We start from the raw sequence: 20,150 nt of genomic DNA on the forward strand, positions 1-20,150 counted from the left end.
GGAAGAGTGTTTCACACAACAGCTTTCACCTAGCTGAGTCCACTTGCTCAGCCTCCTTCGCTCTAATGGACCCAGAGCAGGGAGTGTGCCTACAAGAGAGCTCTGATTAAGGCCAGGCAGTGCCAGTGGCGAGCCGATCAGATAGCTTTCCCTGCAGGCTCACGCTGCGAGGCTCTTGCCTGGGAGCATGTGAAGGAGACAGTGCCCCCATTTGCTAGAATTAGGGGGCAGTCATCCACACATTTGAAACAAATGCTATGACTGTGAGACCAGCAGCCATTGAATATTTTAGGCATGTTCCCTGTTTTTCTCAGATCCACTTGTTGGGCTGAGATACTGAGGGGCGGATTGAGACTCATTGGGGCCCAGATCCACCAAAACTTTGTGGCCTCCTTGGAAATCCTTTCTCTTTCTCCAAATTCCCATGTACACACTACTCCTCCCAGTCTGCTTTGAATTCTCACTGACTCACTGCTGCACTGGGCTCCCTCTCTGCTCACAGACCCTAAGGATCCAGAAAACCTGCTTTAATTTGCTCCTGCAGGGTGCCAGGGAGAGGCACAGATGGGAGAAAGAAGAAATCAAAATATTCTTAATAATGTGATATGCTGCTCTTTTCTATTAGATTCATAGATATTAAGGCCAGAAGGAACCGTTTTGATTGACTAGTCTGACCTCATGTATAACACAAGCCATCATAGACGCCGACTTCCCCTCTGCCCGGTGAGTCCTTCTCCTCCAGCCCCGGAGCACCCATGCAGTTGGTGCTTATGCCAATGGTTAATTATCCTCACTGTTAGAAATGTGTCCCATATTTCTAGTCTGAATTTGTCCACAGCTTCAGCTTCCACCCATTGGATTTCATTATGCCCTTTTCTGCTAGATTAAAGAGCCATCTACCACCAGAAATCTTTTCCCTCTGTAGACGCTTGTAGACCATGATCAAGTCACCTCTTAACCTTCTCTTGGATAAACTAAATCATTTAGCTTCCTTCCTTTCTCACTATGGGGCATGTTTTTTAGACCTCATATCATTCTTGTTGCTCTTCTCTGAATCCTTTTCAATTTAAGTGTAGACACCAGAATTCCATCAGTGGGCTCACCAATGCTGTATGCAGATGTAGTAATGCCTGATCCTACTTGATGCAATATCTCCTACCTGCTTCGCTAGCCAAGGATCACATTTGTTCTCTCAGCTACAGCATTACAGAATTTTGCCATGGCTCTAATTTTTTGCAAGTGACTGCAAGCTGACAATGACTTTAAAGCAAACAAAATTGCATAAAACTGCATTGCCATGAAAGTGCTTTAGGCAGGGCCAAAGCATTCTGGTCCCACCTTGGAAAGAGGAATGAGATTTTAGGGAGATTTGCACATTTACATTTGTCACCCAGCTGCTGGTAGAACAAGAGCAAACGAGGTGGGAGGATCCACTGACCTGAGCCATCCCGGCTGTCCAGGAATTTGTCAAATTCCTCCATGTTTGATGAACTCTGATCTTCGTCCGAGTACGACCGGTTGGCATCACCCTGGAATGGAAAAATCAAAGCAAAGGTCTGTGATTCACGAGCCCCCCAGGGGAAAGGATTCTGTTCCCTCTGATTGTCCATTGCCACAGATGCTACAGAAATCCCTGTGTGGTCTGCAAGTGCTTAGTTGCTGAACTCCTGGCCCATGGAGGGGGACTGAATCACCTTTGCAGGGCACATAGGATGGGGTGGAAATTGTTAACCCCTCCTCCATATCAGTGGAGGAAAGGGAATGTCATAACTGGAATGTCTTAACTTGGGATCCCCTCCTCGTCCCCTCAGGCCATCTCCCTCATCTGCACCTCACCTCCATGGAGTGGCAACTCACCTCAGCCTGGAAGCCCTCCACCAGGATAGCCACCAGCAGATTGAAGAGGACATAGTTGCCAAAGGTCATGAGGGCCACAAAGTAAAGGGATGCCCATGGTGAGGTGGAGGCCATGCCATTATACAGCACAACATTCCAGTCCTCCTGGGTCAGGATCTGCAAGACAGAAGAGAGGCAGCGTTAGCCCCTAGAGCAAAGTGGGAGTAAAAGGGATTACAGAGGAAGGAAGCTGCAATAATGAGCAGTGAGAGGAAAATCATCTGACCACCACATGCCTATTGCAGAGTGAGGCTCCCCCATCTTCTCCCAACATCCCACCCCAGGTGTCTAATGATTGCCATCAGTGAACATGGTCCATCTCTCTCGCTGTCTCCATGGCAATAGCTCAAGAGACCTCAGGCGAAAGGGAAGAGACGAACACACACAAGCATAGTGTGCACACTACGGCGACAACATTAAACACAGGAGTTGCCCCCACAGCTCTGACCTTTCTAACTACCGCATCCTTCCATTGCCTTGTTGCTCCTTGGAGGTCACAAAGATGTCAGCTGCTTGATTACAGTGTGTGCCTGTCATTCCTCTCTCAGCATCACATGCTGGAGCCTCGTGGGTGGGTTTTTGAGGCATCAGGAATGAGTGTAACATTCAATTGTACAAACCTACAACTAATTCCTGATCCAATTCACTTTGAGATCTCCCTCCGATCCCATTGTCTGGCCTGCCCATGGAAGCTGTGTGGACTCACCTGGAACACAGTGACGATGGCCCAGAGCAGGGAGTCGAAATTCTTCCGGTCAGGGACAGTGTCTCCGGTGTCTGTCCGGAGGCTGAATTTGCACCCAAAGATGTGCATTCCCAGGATGCTGTTGGGTGGGGAAGAGGAGACGGTGTCCAATTTAAATATCTCTGCCACCAAAATGAGCTTGTTAGAGCGGTTCCCCTTTTTTCTTTCACAATCCAACCTGCTGCCACTTGTTACCAGAGTAAGGGATATAAAAATATAGCTAACCCATCAAGACCTACCAATGAAGAAGGGCAAGACACTGATCAGCCTGCATCCCCTCATGTACCCTCTCCTTCCCCCTGCACCACCATAAGCAACAAGACCCCCAGCTTCTGGCTACTCCATCCAGTCCTGCCCCCACGGCCGCTATCTCCACCATTCTCTCTTGTTCCATTGCCTGTCTCCACCCACTTCTAGCTTATCTGCATTGTGTGCTGTGAAATATTGCCAGGGTCTCCACACCACAATTCTGTAATAGTTAGTGGGGGGGGGGGGAAGGGAGGAGTCAGACTATTCCCTGCAGTGAACAGCAGGTCACTGACAGAATTCGCCCTTTCTAATGAAAATCCAGATCAGCACACTCCCTGGCTGGCAAAGTTTCTCCACCCCCCGCCAAGCCTCTACTTGTGAACGAACACCTGAGGGCCAGATCCTCGGCTGATACAATCAATTTACACCAGCTGAGGATCTGTCTCTGAGAACTAACCAAGTTCCTCTTGACGTCTAAAGTAAAGACCTGGGCGGGTTGAGTCACAAAGAGATTGGCGCCAGGGTTTGTATATGCCCTGCGATGCCTCCTCAAATTGCTCTGAAGACAACACCTCCTCACCTGAATATAAAGATGAAGAGCATAAGGAGCATACAGAAGGTGGCCACATTGTCCATGGTCTTCATCAGCACCACCAGCTGGCGTCGCAGAGCAGGCATGAAACGCACGAGCTTCAGCACCCGCAGGAGGCGGAAAGTTCTCAGCACTGACAGCCCCCCATCTGACTGGCCAATGATCTCCCAGATGCTGTGGCCCAGAGACACAAAGGAGGAGAGAGAAAGTTGGACAAGGAGAGAAAAAGATGGAAAGGGACAAAGAAAGAGAGTGGTAGAAAACAGGACAGAGGTAGTGAGAGAGGGAGAGAGAACTCTTTCACCAATGCAGCATCTGTGCGTGTAAAAGAGAATCTGTGTGAACCGAGAGAGTGTAAAAGAGAGAATTCTGTGTGAATCAAGTGTGTGTGTTGGTAGGGAGTGAGTGAGTGTGTGTGTGTGCACAAAAATCTATGTGTAAAAGAGAATCTGAATCAGGTGTGTGTATGCAGTGTACATTTTGTATGTATATGTCTGTAAAACTGCATTTCTTGCTGGGGAAAATTGAAGTACTGCTCAGCTACTCAGGAGTTTTCAAATGCTGCATCATAAGGACCTAGGGTGGAAAGCTCCTTTATAATACTTTGCACTTCTACAGCATTTTTCATCCAAGTATCTCAAAATGCTTTACATGCACCAATTAATTAAGCCTCACAGACTTCTGATGTAGAGAACTATTATTATCCCCATTTTACAGAGGGGAAAACTGAGGCACAGAAAGGTTATGTGACTTGCGCAAGGTCAGTGAGGCAGTGTTTGAGCTGGGAATAAAATCTATATCTCCTTATTCTTTGCCTTGTGCATTAACCATGCTTTCTCTCATATTTTAACTGATTAAAAAGCTGAAGCAGGTATGGCACAGCAACACAGTTCAGGCACTGATCTGCCTCTCTGTTTCTGCACCTCAATATCCCCAGCCTGGTCTCCCTATTTTGGGGTCATCACCTGATGATGACAATGATGCTGTCGAAGATGTTGTAGGGATTGCGGAGGTAATCAAAGAGGCCAAACGCGGCGAGTTTCAGGATCATCTCCAGGGCAAACATGCTGGTGAACACAACATTGCTGATCTCCAAGATGTTAGTCAGTTCTTCTGGCTGCAGGAGTGGCAAAAGCAAGGATCAGAATCGGGCAAAATCTGAAAACATCACCTCAGAACCAAAGGATACCTTTCTCGTACGACACAGGGTTGTGCATGGATGGGAGTCATGCGGGAAATGGGAAGGACGGTAGAGCTGATGACAGAGGGGTCCAATGGTGCCATCTTTGGGCTTTTCTATACTTAAAATGCTACAGTGACACAGCTGTGCCACTGTGGCACCTCAGTGTAGACACTACCTATACTGACAGGAGGGTTTTCCCATCGTATAGGAACTCCACCTCCCTGAGAGGCGGCAGCTAGCTTGACAGAAGAATTTGACCTAGTGCTGGGGGATTTAGGTCAGCTTAACTAAATGGCTCAAGGGTGTGGATTTTTCCACATTCCTCAGCGACGTAGTTATGACGACCTAATTTTCTAGTAAAAAGAAGAACAGGAGTACTTGTGGCACCTTAGAGACTAACAAATTTATTAGAGCATAAGCTTTCGTGGACTACAGCCCACTTCTTCGGCTGTAGTCCACGAAAGCTTATGCTCTAATAAATTTGTTAGTCTCTAAGGTGCCACAAGTACTCCTGTTCTTCTTTTTGCGGATACAGACTAACACGGCTGCTACTCTGAAACCTGTAATTTTCTAGTGTAGACCAGATCTCAGTGTTCTCTTTCTCCTTTGTGTTTACACAGTCCCTCCCCAGCAAGTTCCCAACTCTACCTCCCAACCTTCTCCCTGCCCCCTTTCCTTTCTCTTTCCACACATATGTCCTTTGGTCCCTTGTTTTCTCTCTTTTCTACCCCACTTTCCTCTCCCCCCGCTCTCCTTTTCCTTGCCAGAATTCATTTGCAGGGCCTGCTCTGGCAATCTTTTCTCATACCTTCCTCTTTGCAGTGGTCTAAGTAATTACCCAGGGGAATATCAGAGTGCATGAATAACGCATCAGCAATGAGGAGTAGCCTGTTAATGTCTAACAACAAGGGACAGAGAGAACAAGAGGGAATAAGAAACAGAGGGAAATGGACAATGAGGAAGAAAGAGGAAACTGGCGAGACAAAGGGAGAAATTCCCAAGAAACCAAACAGGGCAAATGTGTTGGTAAAAGGAAATAACTGGTCCAGTCCAGGATATTTGCATCTACTGAATCCGTGACACCTTTTGCCACAGGTAATTCAGCTTCTTCCAGCCAAAGGGTGGTGTGTGTGGGAGAGAGAGAAAAAGAGAGAGAGCTTTAATGACTCAATCAGTTGAACAAGCCTGAACAAATTCAATTACTCCTCCTTTTGTTTTCAGAATTAATGGATGTTTCTTTGCTGTGCTCAGTTCTTGGAGGCCCCTCTGACAAGGCTGGGAAGGGGTCCAGCCTGTTTGCTCAGGAATGATTAAGTGGATGTTTATATGGCTGGGGCTGAGCTGACACCATTGATGACAGATTCTTTCCATCCTCTCTCAGAAATGGGGTGTGGGTGTGGGGGGGGGGAGGCCTCCCCCCAGTTGATTATGATGGACTCACTTATATGTGTGAGAGTATACTGGCTCCCCTCACTGGCTGAGTTGGAATTCCACTAGGTTAGCCAGCAAGGGGAATGGAAATAAACATAACAATGTCTGACACATTCCTGTCAGTAGGGGGCAGATTCTCTCTCTCTCTCTCTCTTTTGCTCTGTCACACATACTTCAATGAGACTTTAATGGCATGACAAGCAACCAAAGTGTCACCAACATGAAAGGAAAGTCAGACTCCTCATGTATATGTCAGTACAATCCATCCAGGGCCTGGTCTACATGGGAGGAGAGAGGGGGGGGAGGAGAGATCGATCTAAATTACACAACTTTAGCTACGTGAATAACACAGCTGAAGTCGATGTACTTAGATCGACTTACCGTGGTGTCTTCACCGCGGTGAGTCATCTGCTGCCGCTCCCCCGTTGACTCTGCCTGCGCCTCTTGCGGCGGTGGAGTACAGGAGTCGACGGGAGAGCACTCAAAGGTCGATTTATTGCGTCTAGACTAGATGCGATAAATCGACCCCCACTGGATTGATTGCTGCCTGCCGATCCGGCAGGTAGTATAGACATACCCCAGGATAGGGTTACATATCTGAAGTTTGATTCCACCCACGTTCCCGTCCCTTTCATCCCTAAAGGAGCAGCTCCCCTAGTCCAGTCCTAGAGGGAACTGACATGAGCAAGCCTAACACATTCTATCCACCAGGGGGCAGCAGCATTCACTCTCTAGTGTACACAGGTCCCCACACGTCGGGTGTCCATCACAGATCCACTTGGATAAGCTGGTCACGTGGCTAGCCTCTTTCTTCATGTGGGGCTGAGCTACCCATAAATGCCAGGTCATACTTCTGACATCACACAAACTTAGTGACAGAGAGACCGCTGGCGCCCCCTGGTGGTGATAAGAGAGGACAGGCACTTGGGAAATTAGGGGAGCCCATCAGGAATGGAGATGGGGACTCCACCAAGGCCTAAGCAAACGTTCTCCACTGAAGTCAGCACTGCCCCATAGTGCTCCGTGTGGAGGAGACTCATTGACTCACCTTTTTTATTGATGATGACAATGGCAGGGTTACTATCCTTTTAAAGGAAGGGTGTTTAAATTAAGAAGATAATGGAGTCTCCTCCCTTCCCCACAGGCTGTATCAGCAGTACATTGGGGGAAGGGGTGCTCACACGCACACACACAGTAATCCAGTTCTGGTTCTTTCCCTCCTGCCTCCTCCCACGGGCTACACCTAGAGTCCATTCCAGGAGGCACAAGAATCCAACTCTGATTGTTCTTATCCCAAGTAAATGAATGGACTGGAGCCTGCTCCCAAGTCTCCATGTCCTCCATGTCCTTTTCTAACTGAGCTTTCAGTCCAATTGCTGAAGCCACGCCAACCATATTCTTTATGAAATATGCTTATGATATGAATATGACACAACAGATATACTTTATGCATGATGGCTCATGTAAGGTATCATTGGAAAAGTTATCATTTACTGAATGCGATTATCCGGTTTGTATGCTTGTATCATTTCTGTATCTGAAGCTAGGAATATTGACTATGTATCTATATTTCAACTATATTATTTTGGGTGACGCCCCCTGCTAACACTTCAGGTATAACAATGAAAAAGCCGGACAGTGCTCATGGCCCATCAGCAAGAGACAATGGACTGTAAAAGAGCTTAGTCTTTCTGTGAACCTGTGGGGCAGCCTGTGAAGAATGGCTACAGGGGCCTTACAGAGTCATGTGACCATGTCACCTGATACTGGAACCCATCTTGAATTCTGTACTTTTCCACAAGAAGCTGGGGGTGGGGTGTTGTCAAACTAGGACTCCCGCTTTATGCAAATGGTATTTAAGAGCCGGGAGTGAGGTAATCCAGGTCATCAGTTCTCCCCTGCTGCCCTACCCAAGATGACTGCTGGAACCAACTAAGACTGAACTGCAGGAAAAAAATGGACCCAGGCTGGAAGGGCGTCTGGTCTGTCAAGAAGATTATCAGAACCACATTTAGGGTGAGAACTTACATGTAAGCAGCTTCCTTAGTGTATTAAGCTTAGTTTGCATGCTCTGTTTTATTTTCTTAGCAATATGCCTTTTTCTGTCTGCTACCCCCTTGACTACTTAAAATACACCTGTTATAGTTAATACTTTTATTTCTGGTTTATAATATAACCCAGTTTATGTGATTTCTAACTGGGGGATGAGGAGTTGTGCATACCCTCCTCCACATTGAGGGAAAAGGCGAATTTCATAGAATTTTGGGTTTGTATTCCAAGGGGGGGTGGACATCTGGGGGCTGTGGCAAGCCCCTTAAACTGAGCCTTCCCAGAGCGTATCTCTGTCTCTCTGTGCAGCTGGGCGTGGCCCTGCCTGTGTGCTTGGCTGGAAAAGGCTGGGGAGCCAAGACCAGGTAAAAGGGGGCCCAGGGTGGCAGAACAGTCTGACTCAGTGGCATCCCAGCACACTAGGTGACATCCCAAGGGGTGCAACCCATCACAACCATACCCTCCATGTCCTTTTCTAACTGAGCTTTCATTCCAGTTACTGAAGCCAGCCCCCCACCCCCAACCATCTGTGTGCCTGTACCGCATTTGACACAGGCTGACCAAAACCACTTCTTCACTCAACCCTTTCTCTTCTCAGCACCTCTACCTTTCCCCTTCTTCATAGGACCTGGCTTTGATTTCATTCTGGCTGGGGGAAGAAATTGCAGGCTCTCCCCATGCCACAGAATTTTATACACTGCCAGTTTCTCTAAAATCAAAATAAAAGGGGGGGAGGCTCAATTTCCATCCATAATTACATTTGAATAACAAAACAGGTCCTGAAAAACTAGGGAGAGAGAAAAAGAGAGAGTACAGGGAGGAGAGAGATGAAGATAACCTCAAAGCCAGGAAGTAATGACACTAGCAGGGAATGAGAGGCCCATATGCTAAACAGAGACACCAATTTCAGCATGAATCAAATGACTATGTCAATGCAGATGAAGAATGTAAAAATACGACAGGGTATAATGGTGGATTAGCCTTCTCTCTGCTGTCCACGCATCTGCTCTCTCGCTGTCTTGTAGGGCGCAACTGATGTTTTAAAAGTCATGCTTGCATCTCTCTTAAGGAAAAGGTCACCTGTTCTCTCCAGCCCTCCTCCCCTCCCTGACGTCTGTTTCTCTAGTGAAGCCCACACCTGTTAATCTTTTTCTAAGGGCCATCACTCACCTCCTTCCCCCAAGCATTCTTCCCAGAGAGAGGGTCAGGAACGGAAAGGGGGGGGGGAACAGGAAGGGTGAGATAAGGGGAGAAAAGGAAAGAGGAAAAAACAAAACAGTTCCATACTGCCAAAAAAAGGAAGAAGGAGAGATGGTGAAGGAATAGGAGAGAAAAGAGCGAGGACAGAAAAGAAGAGAAAGAGTGATACAGAGAAAGATTAAAGAAATAGTGGAAAAAGAAAAAAGAAAAGGAGATAAAGGGAGGGAGAGGAGCCAGCTGGATCCATGAGGCCTGAGGCAACACACTCCTAGAGCAAAGACAGACCCTGCATTGCAGCTATTTCTGGAGAGACAGATAATTAGCTAGAGTGAAAAGAACCATTAGCATTGAGCCCAAGGTGCTGTTGATGGGGCTAGAGGCCCCCATCCTCTAAGAGAGTTTCCAACACATCTGGGACTAGCAATACCATCATGGGTTTTCAGCTTAACTGTGACTGACAGCGGACACAGCTGATGGCTGGGGCAGAGTGTGTGTGGGGGGAGCTTCTCTCTGGCAGAGGAAGGGTAATCTTGATGGAGTGGGGAGGCTGAAAGGAAGCCAGTCACTCTTCTTCCGGCTGCTCAATCACTCTCCTTCCGGCTGCTCCCACACAAATAACCACAACCAACTGATTAACGCAGGGTTGTAGAAAACTGCTTTGGATCAAATAAATAGCAGCCTGCCATTTTTTCCCCACTACTTTTTGGGGGGTTTAACAAAAACATAGTTCCACTTTCCTTTTTGAGTCATTTCCAGGCTTCCTGGCTCTTTCCAAAGTCAGAAAAACTGACAAAGCCATGAGGAAAGGTCTGCAATTCACCATCTCTTGCCTAGCCAGAAGCAGGGAGTATCAGAAATCTCCCCAGCGCAGAAGCCTGTATTCTCTGTCTCACACACACGATTGCCAGACCAGAGAACGCACAAGTCTCATGCATGAGCATTGGGGAGAAACACTTAAACTGAACTTTTCCTAAGTATGGAGAGTTGGGGCCCGAGTGGGGGAAGGGGAAGGAAGCAGTCAGATGTGAAGGGGGGGGGGAGAGGGTCATGGTTCGGGTCACTTTTTCTTGAATCAGAACTAGTTTTTCTAACCTGAATCTGGATTTCTTTCCAAATCCATGAAACTATCTGATTCAGATTCCCACGGCAGTGAACCCTCTCTCCCTACTAGGATTAAGCAGATGTGTGAAACAATGCAGTCCACTTCTATGCTGAGGGAAGCTGATTTCATTTGGAGCCTCCCCCCAATGATCAAATGATGGAGCTGGGATGAAGGAGAGCAGCTGTTTGGTCTTGACTTACACACACACACACACACACACACACACACACACACACACACTTCCTTACTTGAACAAAGGAATTGCTATCCTGGATAAGACCCTAGGGTCCATCTAGTCCAATATTCTCTCTCTGACTGGACCAGCACTAGATGCTTCAGAAGGAGGTGCAAGAACACTTGTAATGTATCAGATGACCTGTCCATACAGGGAATTTCTCCCCCCAGGTCTAAATTGGCAACTATGCCGAAATCTTACTGGGGTGATTCTCTGTGGGATCATAAGACCAGCCCCATATATCAGTACTCAGATATCAGAGTGATAAGTACCTTATAAATATATTAGAGAGATTTCTCTAGTCTGGTCATATTTGTAAATTACATCAAAGTAAGCTAACAGTAACTGGAGAATCATAGAAATTAGAGATGGAAAATACCGATTTGGTCACATGTAGTCCAATCTCCATCCCACATCCAATTCAGGACTTCACAATTCTTTGTCTCAGTCCACTTTTAGACAATTTAGGTGATGGGGTCTCTATCAGTACCTGGGGCAGATCAGTCAATAGCTTAATAAATCTCACTTCAGGAAGGTATTATTAATAGTATTTATTATTTATATTATGGTAACACCCATTGTGCTGCGTGCTGTACCAATACACAGGAAGATATGGCCCTGAAGAGCTTATAACCCAAGAATCTGAGAAAGAATTCTTTATCTCCACCTCAGATTTTCTTTTTGCTAAATTTCATTCTGTTGCTCCTAGTCATACCCCCTCCAATGACCCTGAACAATTCCTCTCCCTGATTGGTGTTTACACCCTTTGAACACTTGTGGCCAGTGATCATGTTGTCCTGAGCCTCACCCCTTAGTCATAGTTTAGCTAAGTGATACAGATTTAGCTCTTTTAATCTTTTCTCATGATTCAGTCCCTCCAGTCTCCTAGTAATTTGTATTGCTCGCCGCTGAGCTCCCTGCAGCTCAACAGCGTTTTTCTGGTACTGTGGTGCCCAGAGCAGTTTTTACTCTGGGATCAAACTGTGGCTACTCCTACTCCTATCAGAGACTGGCTAGGGTAGGAAACACAGTCTAGTGGATAGGGTATTGGACGAGGACTGAGGAGCCTTGGAGGTCAATTCATGGCTCAGCCAGAGACTTCCTGTGTGGCTTTGGGCAGGGGACTTAAGTGCCTCAGTTCCCCATCTGTAAGGGGATGATAACCCTTCTCTACCTCACAGGGGTGCTGTTAGGATAAAATCCATTGATGACTGTGAAGTGCTTGGAGACCTCTAGTGATGACAGCTATACACGTACCTAGATAGATACTTGCTTTCCATGTCATGATCCACCTGTTAATTGATGCTGCCAGACCTACAGAGGGGCTCAGGCCCCCCCAAAGGGAATGGGAAGATTCTTGGTTGTAGTAACCACAAGACTCACCAGCTTTCCTCAGTCCTTCTCCAGAGATAGACTGTGCTTGTGCATCTCTTAATTAAGCTGGAAAGTCTAGCTAGCTGGTGGATTTGAATTCAGATGCTGGTGAAGTCTCTGTGACATCCCTAGAGAGCATATTAAACTAAACTAAACAGACTATGGATTCAGTCAGCTAATGAAGAGAGAAATGAGGGAGAGAGATGGGGGAGCGGAAAAGACAAGGGAAAAGAGAGGGATAAAGGAGACAAGGAGAGAAAGAAAAGTAGGGGATGAAACAGATCAGGGAAGGAGAAACAGAAGGAACAAAAGGAGATGAAAGGAAAAAAGATGGCCATGGCCAACATGACTGAGTGCAGAAACAGGCATAGGATAGCCCCTGCACAGTCCTTACTCCATCTCAAACCCAGGATGGGACCCCATGCGCTATCACGTGTCCAAATTGTTTTCTCTCCACCTCCGCTAGGTTGTAAGCTCCTCGGGGCAGGGTCCATGTCTCCTTAAGAGATTTATACAACATCGAGCGCACTGTTGGCACTCAATAAACAATAACAACAGAAGGGAGAGGAAAGATTTAATGTCAAGAGGAAGTGACCGAAGAGCCTCTCCTCAGGTCCTCACTGGGTCATTCAACTTTGGATGCTGCCCAAGGAGACCCACCACTGGATGCAGCTCAGGTCTAGACCATGTGGTTTGGCAGGCCGATGCTGCCTGATTCTATCCCAGGCAGCCCACAGTGCTAGAGCCACCACCCCCTTCTAAGTTGCTGGATATTATTGTGGCTGACAGGGTTTAAGATGCCCACTTCCCCACAAGGTGTGTTACCTGTTCGTGGTGCTCAATGCCCATGCTGATGGTGTTTACTAGGATGGCTATCATGATCCCACGGTTGAAATACTTGCTGTCCACAATCCCCCTTAGTTTGACCCTCACTTCTCGCCACAGGTCACCACAGAGCCTCAGCCATCCGCCCTCTTCCCCCTCCTCTTCCTCCTTCTCCAGATCTGAGACACCCTCGCTTCCTCTTCTTCCTTCTCCTTGCTCTTCGCCGGCCCCTCCTTCCTCCTGGTCCGAATCAGCACTGTCCAGGATGGAGAGCCTCCGGGCTGCCTCACGCTGCACCCTGTGACATCTGGGGCAGTTGTTGGGGTCAGAGGTCAGGGTCACAGCAATGGGCTGGACGAGGGCATGAGGAGTGTATTTGAGAGAGTTGTGTTTCCGGCAATGCCCTGGGGAAAGAAATCATTACAGTTAAAGGAACAGGGCTCAATTTTCAAATCAGGCCTACAAATCAGTGCACCACTTGGATGCTTAAATAGCAAGAAGGCACCGAAAGTGGAAAGCCAGGCTTTTTAACAGCGAGGGTGATTAAAGACTGGAACAGCTTATCAAGGGAAGTGGTAAATTCATCATCATTTGGAGTCTTTAAATTGAGATTGGATGCCTCTGTAAAACATACACTCTAGTTCAGCCACAAGTGATTAGGCTCAACACTATTCACTCACACCGTAGTGAAGAATTATTTCCTCCGCTGCATGAATCAGTGGGTGAAATTCTGTGGCCTGTGTCACACAGGATATTGGACGAAATGATCACAGTGATCCCTTCTGGCCTTAAAGTCAATGAGAGCGTATGAAGCGCCTAAAGGCAGAACTGGGCCCCCTGATTTAGGAACCCATGCTTTGACAGCATCTTAAAGAGCCAGAAGAGTGACTTTGAAAATGGCATTTCTTTATACAGTAACTTCTCACTTAAAGTCGTCCCGGTTAACGTTGTTTCGTTGCTGATCAATTAGAGAACACGCTCGTTTAAAGTTGCGCAATGCTCCCTTATAACGTTGTTTGGTAGCTGCCTGCTTTGTCCACTGCTTGCAGGAAAAGCAGCCCGTTGCAGCTAGCTGGTGGGGGCTTGTAACCAGGGTGGACCAGCAGCCCCCCCTATCAGCTCCCTGCTCCCCTAAATTCCCTGTGCAGCAGCCGCCCAGCAGGCTATCAATTGCTGGGCGCTTCAGCTGTCCCACCCCCCACTGCCGTGTGCTGCTCCTGCCCTCTGCCTTGGAGCTGCTCCTGGGAGCCTCCTGCTTGCTGTGCAGTGGTGGTGGGGGGAAGAGGGGGGTTAATGTCAGGGTGTCCCCCTTCCTGCAGCTCCTGCCCTCCGCTCCTTTACCCCATCTCCACAGAGCAGGGGAGGACAGGATAGGGCTCAGGATGGAGGGAGCTTGCTGGCAGCAGCTGCTGTCTCAACTTGCTGATCTACTTAAAAAGGCAGTGTATTTAGAGTGGGGTCAGCATACTTAAAGGGGCAATACACGTCTCTCTCTCACACACACACACCCGGTGTGTGTCTCTGTCTGCCATGCTGTCTCCTCTCCCTCCATTCGTGCTGCCTTGTAGAGTGTGAGGCTACATTAACAACGTGTTAACCCTTGAGGGCTCAGCCCAATGCTAGTTCATCATTTAGCAGTAAGGCATCCCCTGGGAAATATCCTACCCTCTTCCTCCACCATCTCAACCAAGCTTCACAATCATCATTGCTATGTACAGTATTAAATTGTTTGTTTAAAACTTATACTGTGTATATGTGTGTGTGTTATATGTAGTCGTTTGCCTGGTGAAAAAAATTTCCCTGGAACCTAACCCCCCCTATTTACATTAATTCTTATGGGGAAATTGGATTCACTTAACATCGTTTCGCTTAAAGTCGCATTTTTCAGGAACATAACTACAATGTTAAGCGAGGAGTTACTGTACACAACACTGTGTGTATAAGATCAGATTTGTTGGCTTTAGTGACCTAACTAATTTTTTATTCCTTTTTCCTCCTGTTAGCTCTGGAGAGCCAACGCAGCTATGCGAGAGTGAGGCAGAGTCCAGTGGTACAACAAATTGCCAGTTGCAGAAACTTTATTATTGGTGAACAGGCGCAAAAGTGGAAGGCTGAGCCTGCCAGGCTGGCAGTTAGAAATTCTATCTGTTCACTCGTAAAGTGAATTCACTTGATACCGAAGCCTTTGAGACAATTAACATAGAACCCATAAAGCCACTTTTAATGTCACTTTTCAGACTAGAACTGCAATTTAAATTATACAATTGTACCTCACGTCTAATTTTACACATTCAAAAAATGTCTCCACTGGCCCTTAAAAAAATTACGCTGTCCCCCTCGCCCCAATTCTGCCAATACGCCTCAAAACTGTGTACTTCAGCATTCCTTTCTATTCTGGTCCTGGGACACCCCCCACCATTGCACTGCCAAAACACCTCAACCCTGATCTGCAGTATCTTTGTTCCTTAATCTTGAGGTCCCACAGGGTCTGCTTAAGCAGCTCAATTCCCCTCTCTCCCACTCTGCTAATGCACTTAACCCAATTTGCAATACCCTCTGCTATTCCAGACCTGGAACCCTTTACAACAACCTGTTGATATCTCCCAATCCTACCATTCAGCAGCCCCTGGAATGCTAGATCTGGCTTTCCCACACAATTCCTGCCAGCAACACCTACTGCTTTTCCGATGCATTGCCTGCCTCCCCCATGCTGCTGTCCAATTCCTAGTGCCTAATATTAATTCTGAACTCTGTGCTTTTGGGGCACATGCCCTTTGCAAGGTTGGTACATGGTGAAGTTCCTAGCTGCTGTTGCACTTCCTCTACTGACATTCCCAGCTTTGCCCGTGGGATTCTTACTATAGCGTCTCTGTCCTTTCCCATTCACACCGAGCTTGGCACTGCCTGGCTCCATCCGGCCCTGGCGTCGGTCCTGCAGGGTGTTGTAGAGGCTAAGTGTGCGACGCTTGGCTTTGCGCACGATGTGGCAGACGTACTGGAAGATCTCCTCGTAGCAGTCTCCTGGTTCGGTGTAGCTGGCTACGGTGCTGGAGGACAAGTACCGCGCTCGCTGTTCCTGCATCAGCTGGTGCTCCCGCTGCTTGGTCTCAGAGAACTGAGTGGCTATGACCACCAGGCACAGGTTGATCATGAAGAAAGAGCCCACCTACAGCCGATGAAGGAAGAGGAAAAAAGTGAGAGAGGGAGGGAGAGAAAAAGCATGGGGCAAAGAGAAAGAAAGTAGGGAAAAGAAAGGGGAAGGGGAAAATAAAACAGGACAAAGAGAGAAGGAAAAAGTAGAGATAGGTGAGATTCTGCACAAGAAGGTGGGACTTCAGTCCTCAAAGGAAACCTTTCCTGGCTCACCTTGTTTCTGAGGACAACTCCCTTGATGTGATTTTCACCATGGGGCCCAGTGGCTTGCGCACTGGGCTGGGAGTCAGGAGATTTGGGCTCTATGCTTGACTCTGCCACTGATTTGCTGTGTGACATTGGGCAAGTCACTTAAAGATGACCTGCAAAGGCTTTTATAAAAATTGGACTTTTGCTCTACGCTTTCTTCTTTTTGATGTATAAAAGAAGTGTTTTGGTTTCTTTTCCCTTCTTGGTTTTTACTTTAGGAAAATTGGGAATGTCATCCCTGCTCTTCCCTAGTACTTCTGGAGGACTTGTTCGTGGTCTCAGAACATATTTGATCCTAACTCTCCCACTTTAATTGAAAGGATGGGGATGCTGAATCTTTAACAAAGATGGCTTTTCTCCAAAATGTTAACTAGGCACTGAAGTCAAATAGATATTTACAAAAACAAATAAAAAACGAAGAGCGTTAAACAGTCTGACCAAAAATCCCTTCTTTGCTCAACTTTCACTCTCTTGGCTCTTGTGATGTCCTACTTTCATTAGTCCCCGAATCATGAGAGTCTTCCAGTCTAGACAGGCTCTCTATTGCTAATGTAAAAACAAGCAGAACCCTTCATTTTTTAAATAAAATGTTTCAGGCCTTTATTATCCATTCTACAAAAGCCAAAAAAGGCAAACACCCTATTTTATTCATTTGCAGATCTCCTTTAATCTAGCTATGCCTCAATTTTCCCATCCCTAAAATGGAGACAATAATGCTGAATGCTTGGAGATGTATGGATAAAAACCACTATATCAGTTTTAAGTATCTCCATAATGGGATCAATACTTTACTGCAAGGATGGAGATAGAAATTTAACAGGAATGCAAATCTGGTCCACACTAGGACTTTCAACCACTCATTTTGAACGCTGTTCCAACATGGTTGGGATCTGCTCTCCAAAGAGTTGTGAACTGTGATATGTTAGTGCTAAAAAGAGGGATTGTTTTAGAACTCTGACTGGATTTTTGTGCTCATCTGGAATGGACCCTGGATGCGACCTGTGGAGAAGACTGAGCTAGATTCCTACAGAGAGACCCTGGACTCTGGGTGCAGGCACCTGGGAAGAAGGGAAGAACCTGAACTGGATTGCTGTGCCCCTGGAGTGGACTCTGGCTGCAGCTCTCTGGGGAAGAGGAGAAAAACCTGAACTGGATTCCCATGCTCCACTGGAAGGGCTTCTGAAGGTACCACCAGTGTTGCGTTCCCATCACATTCCTTTTTAGATTTAGGACCACTAGCAGAACTACTAGTCCTTCCTTCCCAGGGTGGAATCTCTGATGCAGCTCAGGAATACAACAGAGCTGTATCCAATACCTTCCTATTCATCCTGTTTGGCAGCTCCTCTCCTGGGTCATTAAAAGCATAATCCTCCAAAAGGGAGGGGAGAGCGCAGGTAGGTGAAGGAGAGAACCCCTACTCCAACTCCACTATCTACCTGAGTCAGAAAAGGAAACAGTGGGGATTGTTTATGAACAGTGTTCAAGCATAACTTCCTCTACTTGAATAGATAATATCCCCCCCTTCACTACCCATACCTAGTCACACACACACACACACCACTCACTCACTCACTCACTCTCTCTCTCTCTCTCTCTCTCTCTCTCTCACACACACACAAACACACACAGGTGGCTAGAGGTTCCATCATGAGATTCAATCCAGTGGCTTTTACTATTTCAAAGGGGAGACGTCTCTGCTGACATATAAATAAGCCTTTGAAAAACGAAGCCATTCCTGGCCAGATCAGCATTAGGACAATATATGCAGTTTCAAAATAAAATGCTTCTCCCTGCCCTCTCAATGCCCTTCAAAGCAGTTCTAAATCCATTCCCCTTCATTCACAGAGCCCTCCCCCACTTCAGCCCATCTGCCCTTCAGATTTTTTATATGGCCTAGAAAGGAGGGGAGAAAAAAAGGAATCTGCTGTTTGCTTCTGATCCCTTTCCCCCAGAGGCTTCTGGGTAGTTCATACTCTCATCTTGTTTTCATTGATGAGTGATTGGGAGTCCAAATCTCTTTCAGACATGCCCTCCCCACCACACATACACTTTCCCATTTACATTGTCTCCCTCCCCTCATATGGGATGAACCAGAGCGTGGAGTTTGGGAAGAGTTGTTGTTTTTTTTAATAGGCATTTCTATGGTTCCCTTCACTGTGCACAAACTAACTGGGGAGTGGGGTGGGGGGGGGAGAGGAGGAAGGAAGATTTATCCCCATTTTTACAGATGGAGAAAGTGAGGCACAGAAAAGTGAAGCGCTTTGTCCAAAGTCACAAAGTATGACTGCGTCAGAGTCATGAATAGAACTCGGATCTCCTGTATCCTAATCCTGTGCCGCAAAGCAGTCCTTCCTCCAGGCAGGGCCAGCTCCAGGGTTTTGGCCGCCCCAAGCAGCCAAACAAACAAAAAAAGAAGCCGCGACCGCTATCGCAATCCGCGGCAGCAATTCGGTGGGAGGTCCTTCGCTCCGAGCAGGAGTGAGGGACCATCTGCCGAATTGCCACCGAACAGCTGGACGTGCCGCCCCTCTCCGAAGTGGCCGCCCCAAGCACCTGCTTGGTAAGCTGGTGCCTGGAGCCGGCCCTGCCTCCAGGAGCTCATCTAAAATCAAGAGGAAGGGGGGGGAGGAGGAGGAGGACTGGATATAGCTACTGGATGACCATCTCATGAACCACTCTGCTGAAGTCATTAAATATGATCACACAAGTTTGTTTTATTCTTAGGACAACAGGAAAGTCCACGGACACACAGGAGAAGAGTCAAAGGGTGCGTTGGGTTCAACTCTGATTTCTCAACTAGGAGCTTCAGGCATCAAGAACCTGTGGTCTTTTTCTGTTAAGTGCCTAATTCACCACATATATATTGCCCACGAGGCCTTTGGCAAGGAGGCTGACAGTTATTATTTACTGAGTGTCAATGGTGCATTTCACAGAGTGGTCCATCTCCTTTAAGGGCAGTGGGGGCTGGGAGGGGCGAGAGTCAGTCAACCCTGTTCCAAGGCATGGCCCCTATAAGAACAGGAAGTCCTGAGAAGGATCACCAGATCGAGCTGGGAATGACTCCTGGTGCCTGAGCCACGTGGCCACTTGCTGAGGGTTAAAGAGAAGTGCACTTAGCTCTGTCCCAAGTGATAGCCATATGTGATTTATGGGGGAGGAAGAAGAGAAGGTTCTTCTGGTGGAACTAGGATGAGGGTGGGTTGGGGAAGCCTGCCTGGATTATAGCATAGCCCCAAGACGGGGTTGTGGAGACTCTTTCCCAACAGAAGGAATTTGAGCCCAGGGACCAGGGCTAGAAAAGACCTAGAGGGAGGTCTCCCCAAAGACATACATGGCCTGGAGTAGCACTGGTAGAGTTGGGGAATGGAGAGAGAGCTGGGGCCTGAAGACCCAAGGAAGGAAGGGATGGAGCGTGGAAGGGCCAGAGGATTTTTTTGTGAGGTCTTAATAAATTAGACCCCAAGAAGGGGAATGTTATTAAAACTTCTGAGTGTATGTGAATGGATTGGAGACCCAAGAGGGGGCACTGAGATGGTGTGATGGCAGTGCCATACCGTGGGGTGTGCTGAGACTACTCCCTTGCTACAGGGTACTCTACACAAGCAGGGATGATGACATGGGATCAAGTCCATCCCTGGCGTAATTCCACTGAAGGCAATGGAATTACCCCAGAAATGAATTTGGCCTTGGACCTTTGCGCTGAGCAGCACTAACCAGTGGTTCATCAGAGGCCATGCCTGCCAAAAAAAAAAGGGAACATGAGTGGGGTGTGCATAGAAAAAAAATCAATGGTATTCAGCTGCACAGTCTCAGGCTGAGTGTTTAATTGAGGGTTTCAGATGACTGTAAAAATGCAGAGACAAAGTT

General features: G+C 47.3%; 1 protein-coding gene across 1 annotated transcript in view; it reads right to left on the reverse strand.

Moving 5' to 3' along the window:
- Positions 1-20,150, reverse strand: part of CACNA1I (calcium voltage-gated channel subunit alpha1 I) — a 286,236-nt gene that overhangs the window by 39,755 nt on the left and 226,331 nt on the right. Inside the window, exons 10-16 of the mRNA XM_005302537.3 lie at positions 15,741-16,047; positions 12,882-13,285; positions 4,448-4,599; positions 3,471-3,656; positions 2,603-2,720; positions 1,858-2,013; positions 1,439-1,529 (exon numbers count right to left, since the gene is read on the reverse strand). Of these exons, the coding sequence (XP_005302594.3) occupies positions 1,439-1,529; positions 1,858-2,013; positions 2,603-2,720; positions 3,471-3,656; positions 4,448-4,599; positions 12,882-13,285; positions 15,741-16,047 (1,414 nt within the window). The remainder of the gene's footprint in view (positions 1-1,438; positions 1,530-1,857; positions 2,014-2,602; positions 2,721-3,470; positions 3,657-4,447; positions 4,600-12,881; positions 13,286-15,740; positions 16,048-20,150) is intronic.

Source organism: Chrysemys picta, chromosome 1, assembly GCF_011386835.1.
Source record: "Chrysemys picta bellii isolate R12L10 chromosome 1, ASM1138683v2, whole genome shotgun sequence".
In the NCBI taxonomy this organism is placed as follows: Eukaryota; Metazoa; Chordata; order Testudines; family Emydidae; genus Chrysemys; species Chrysemys picta.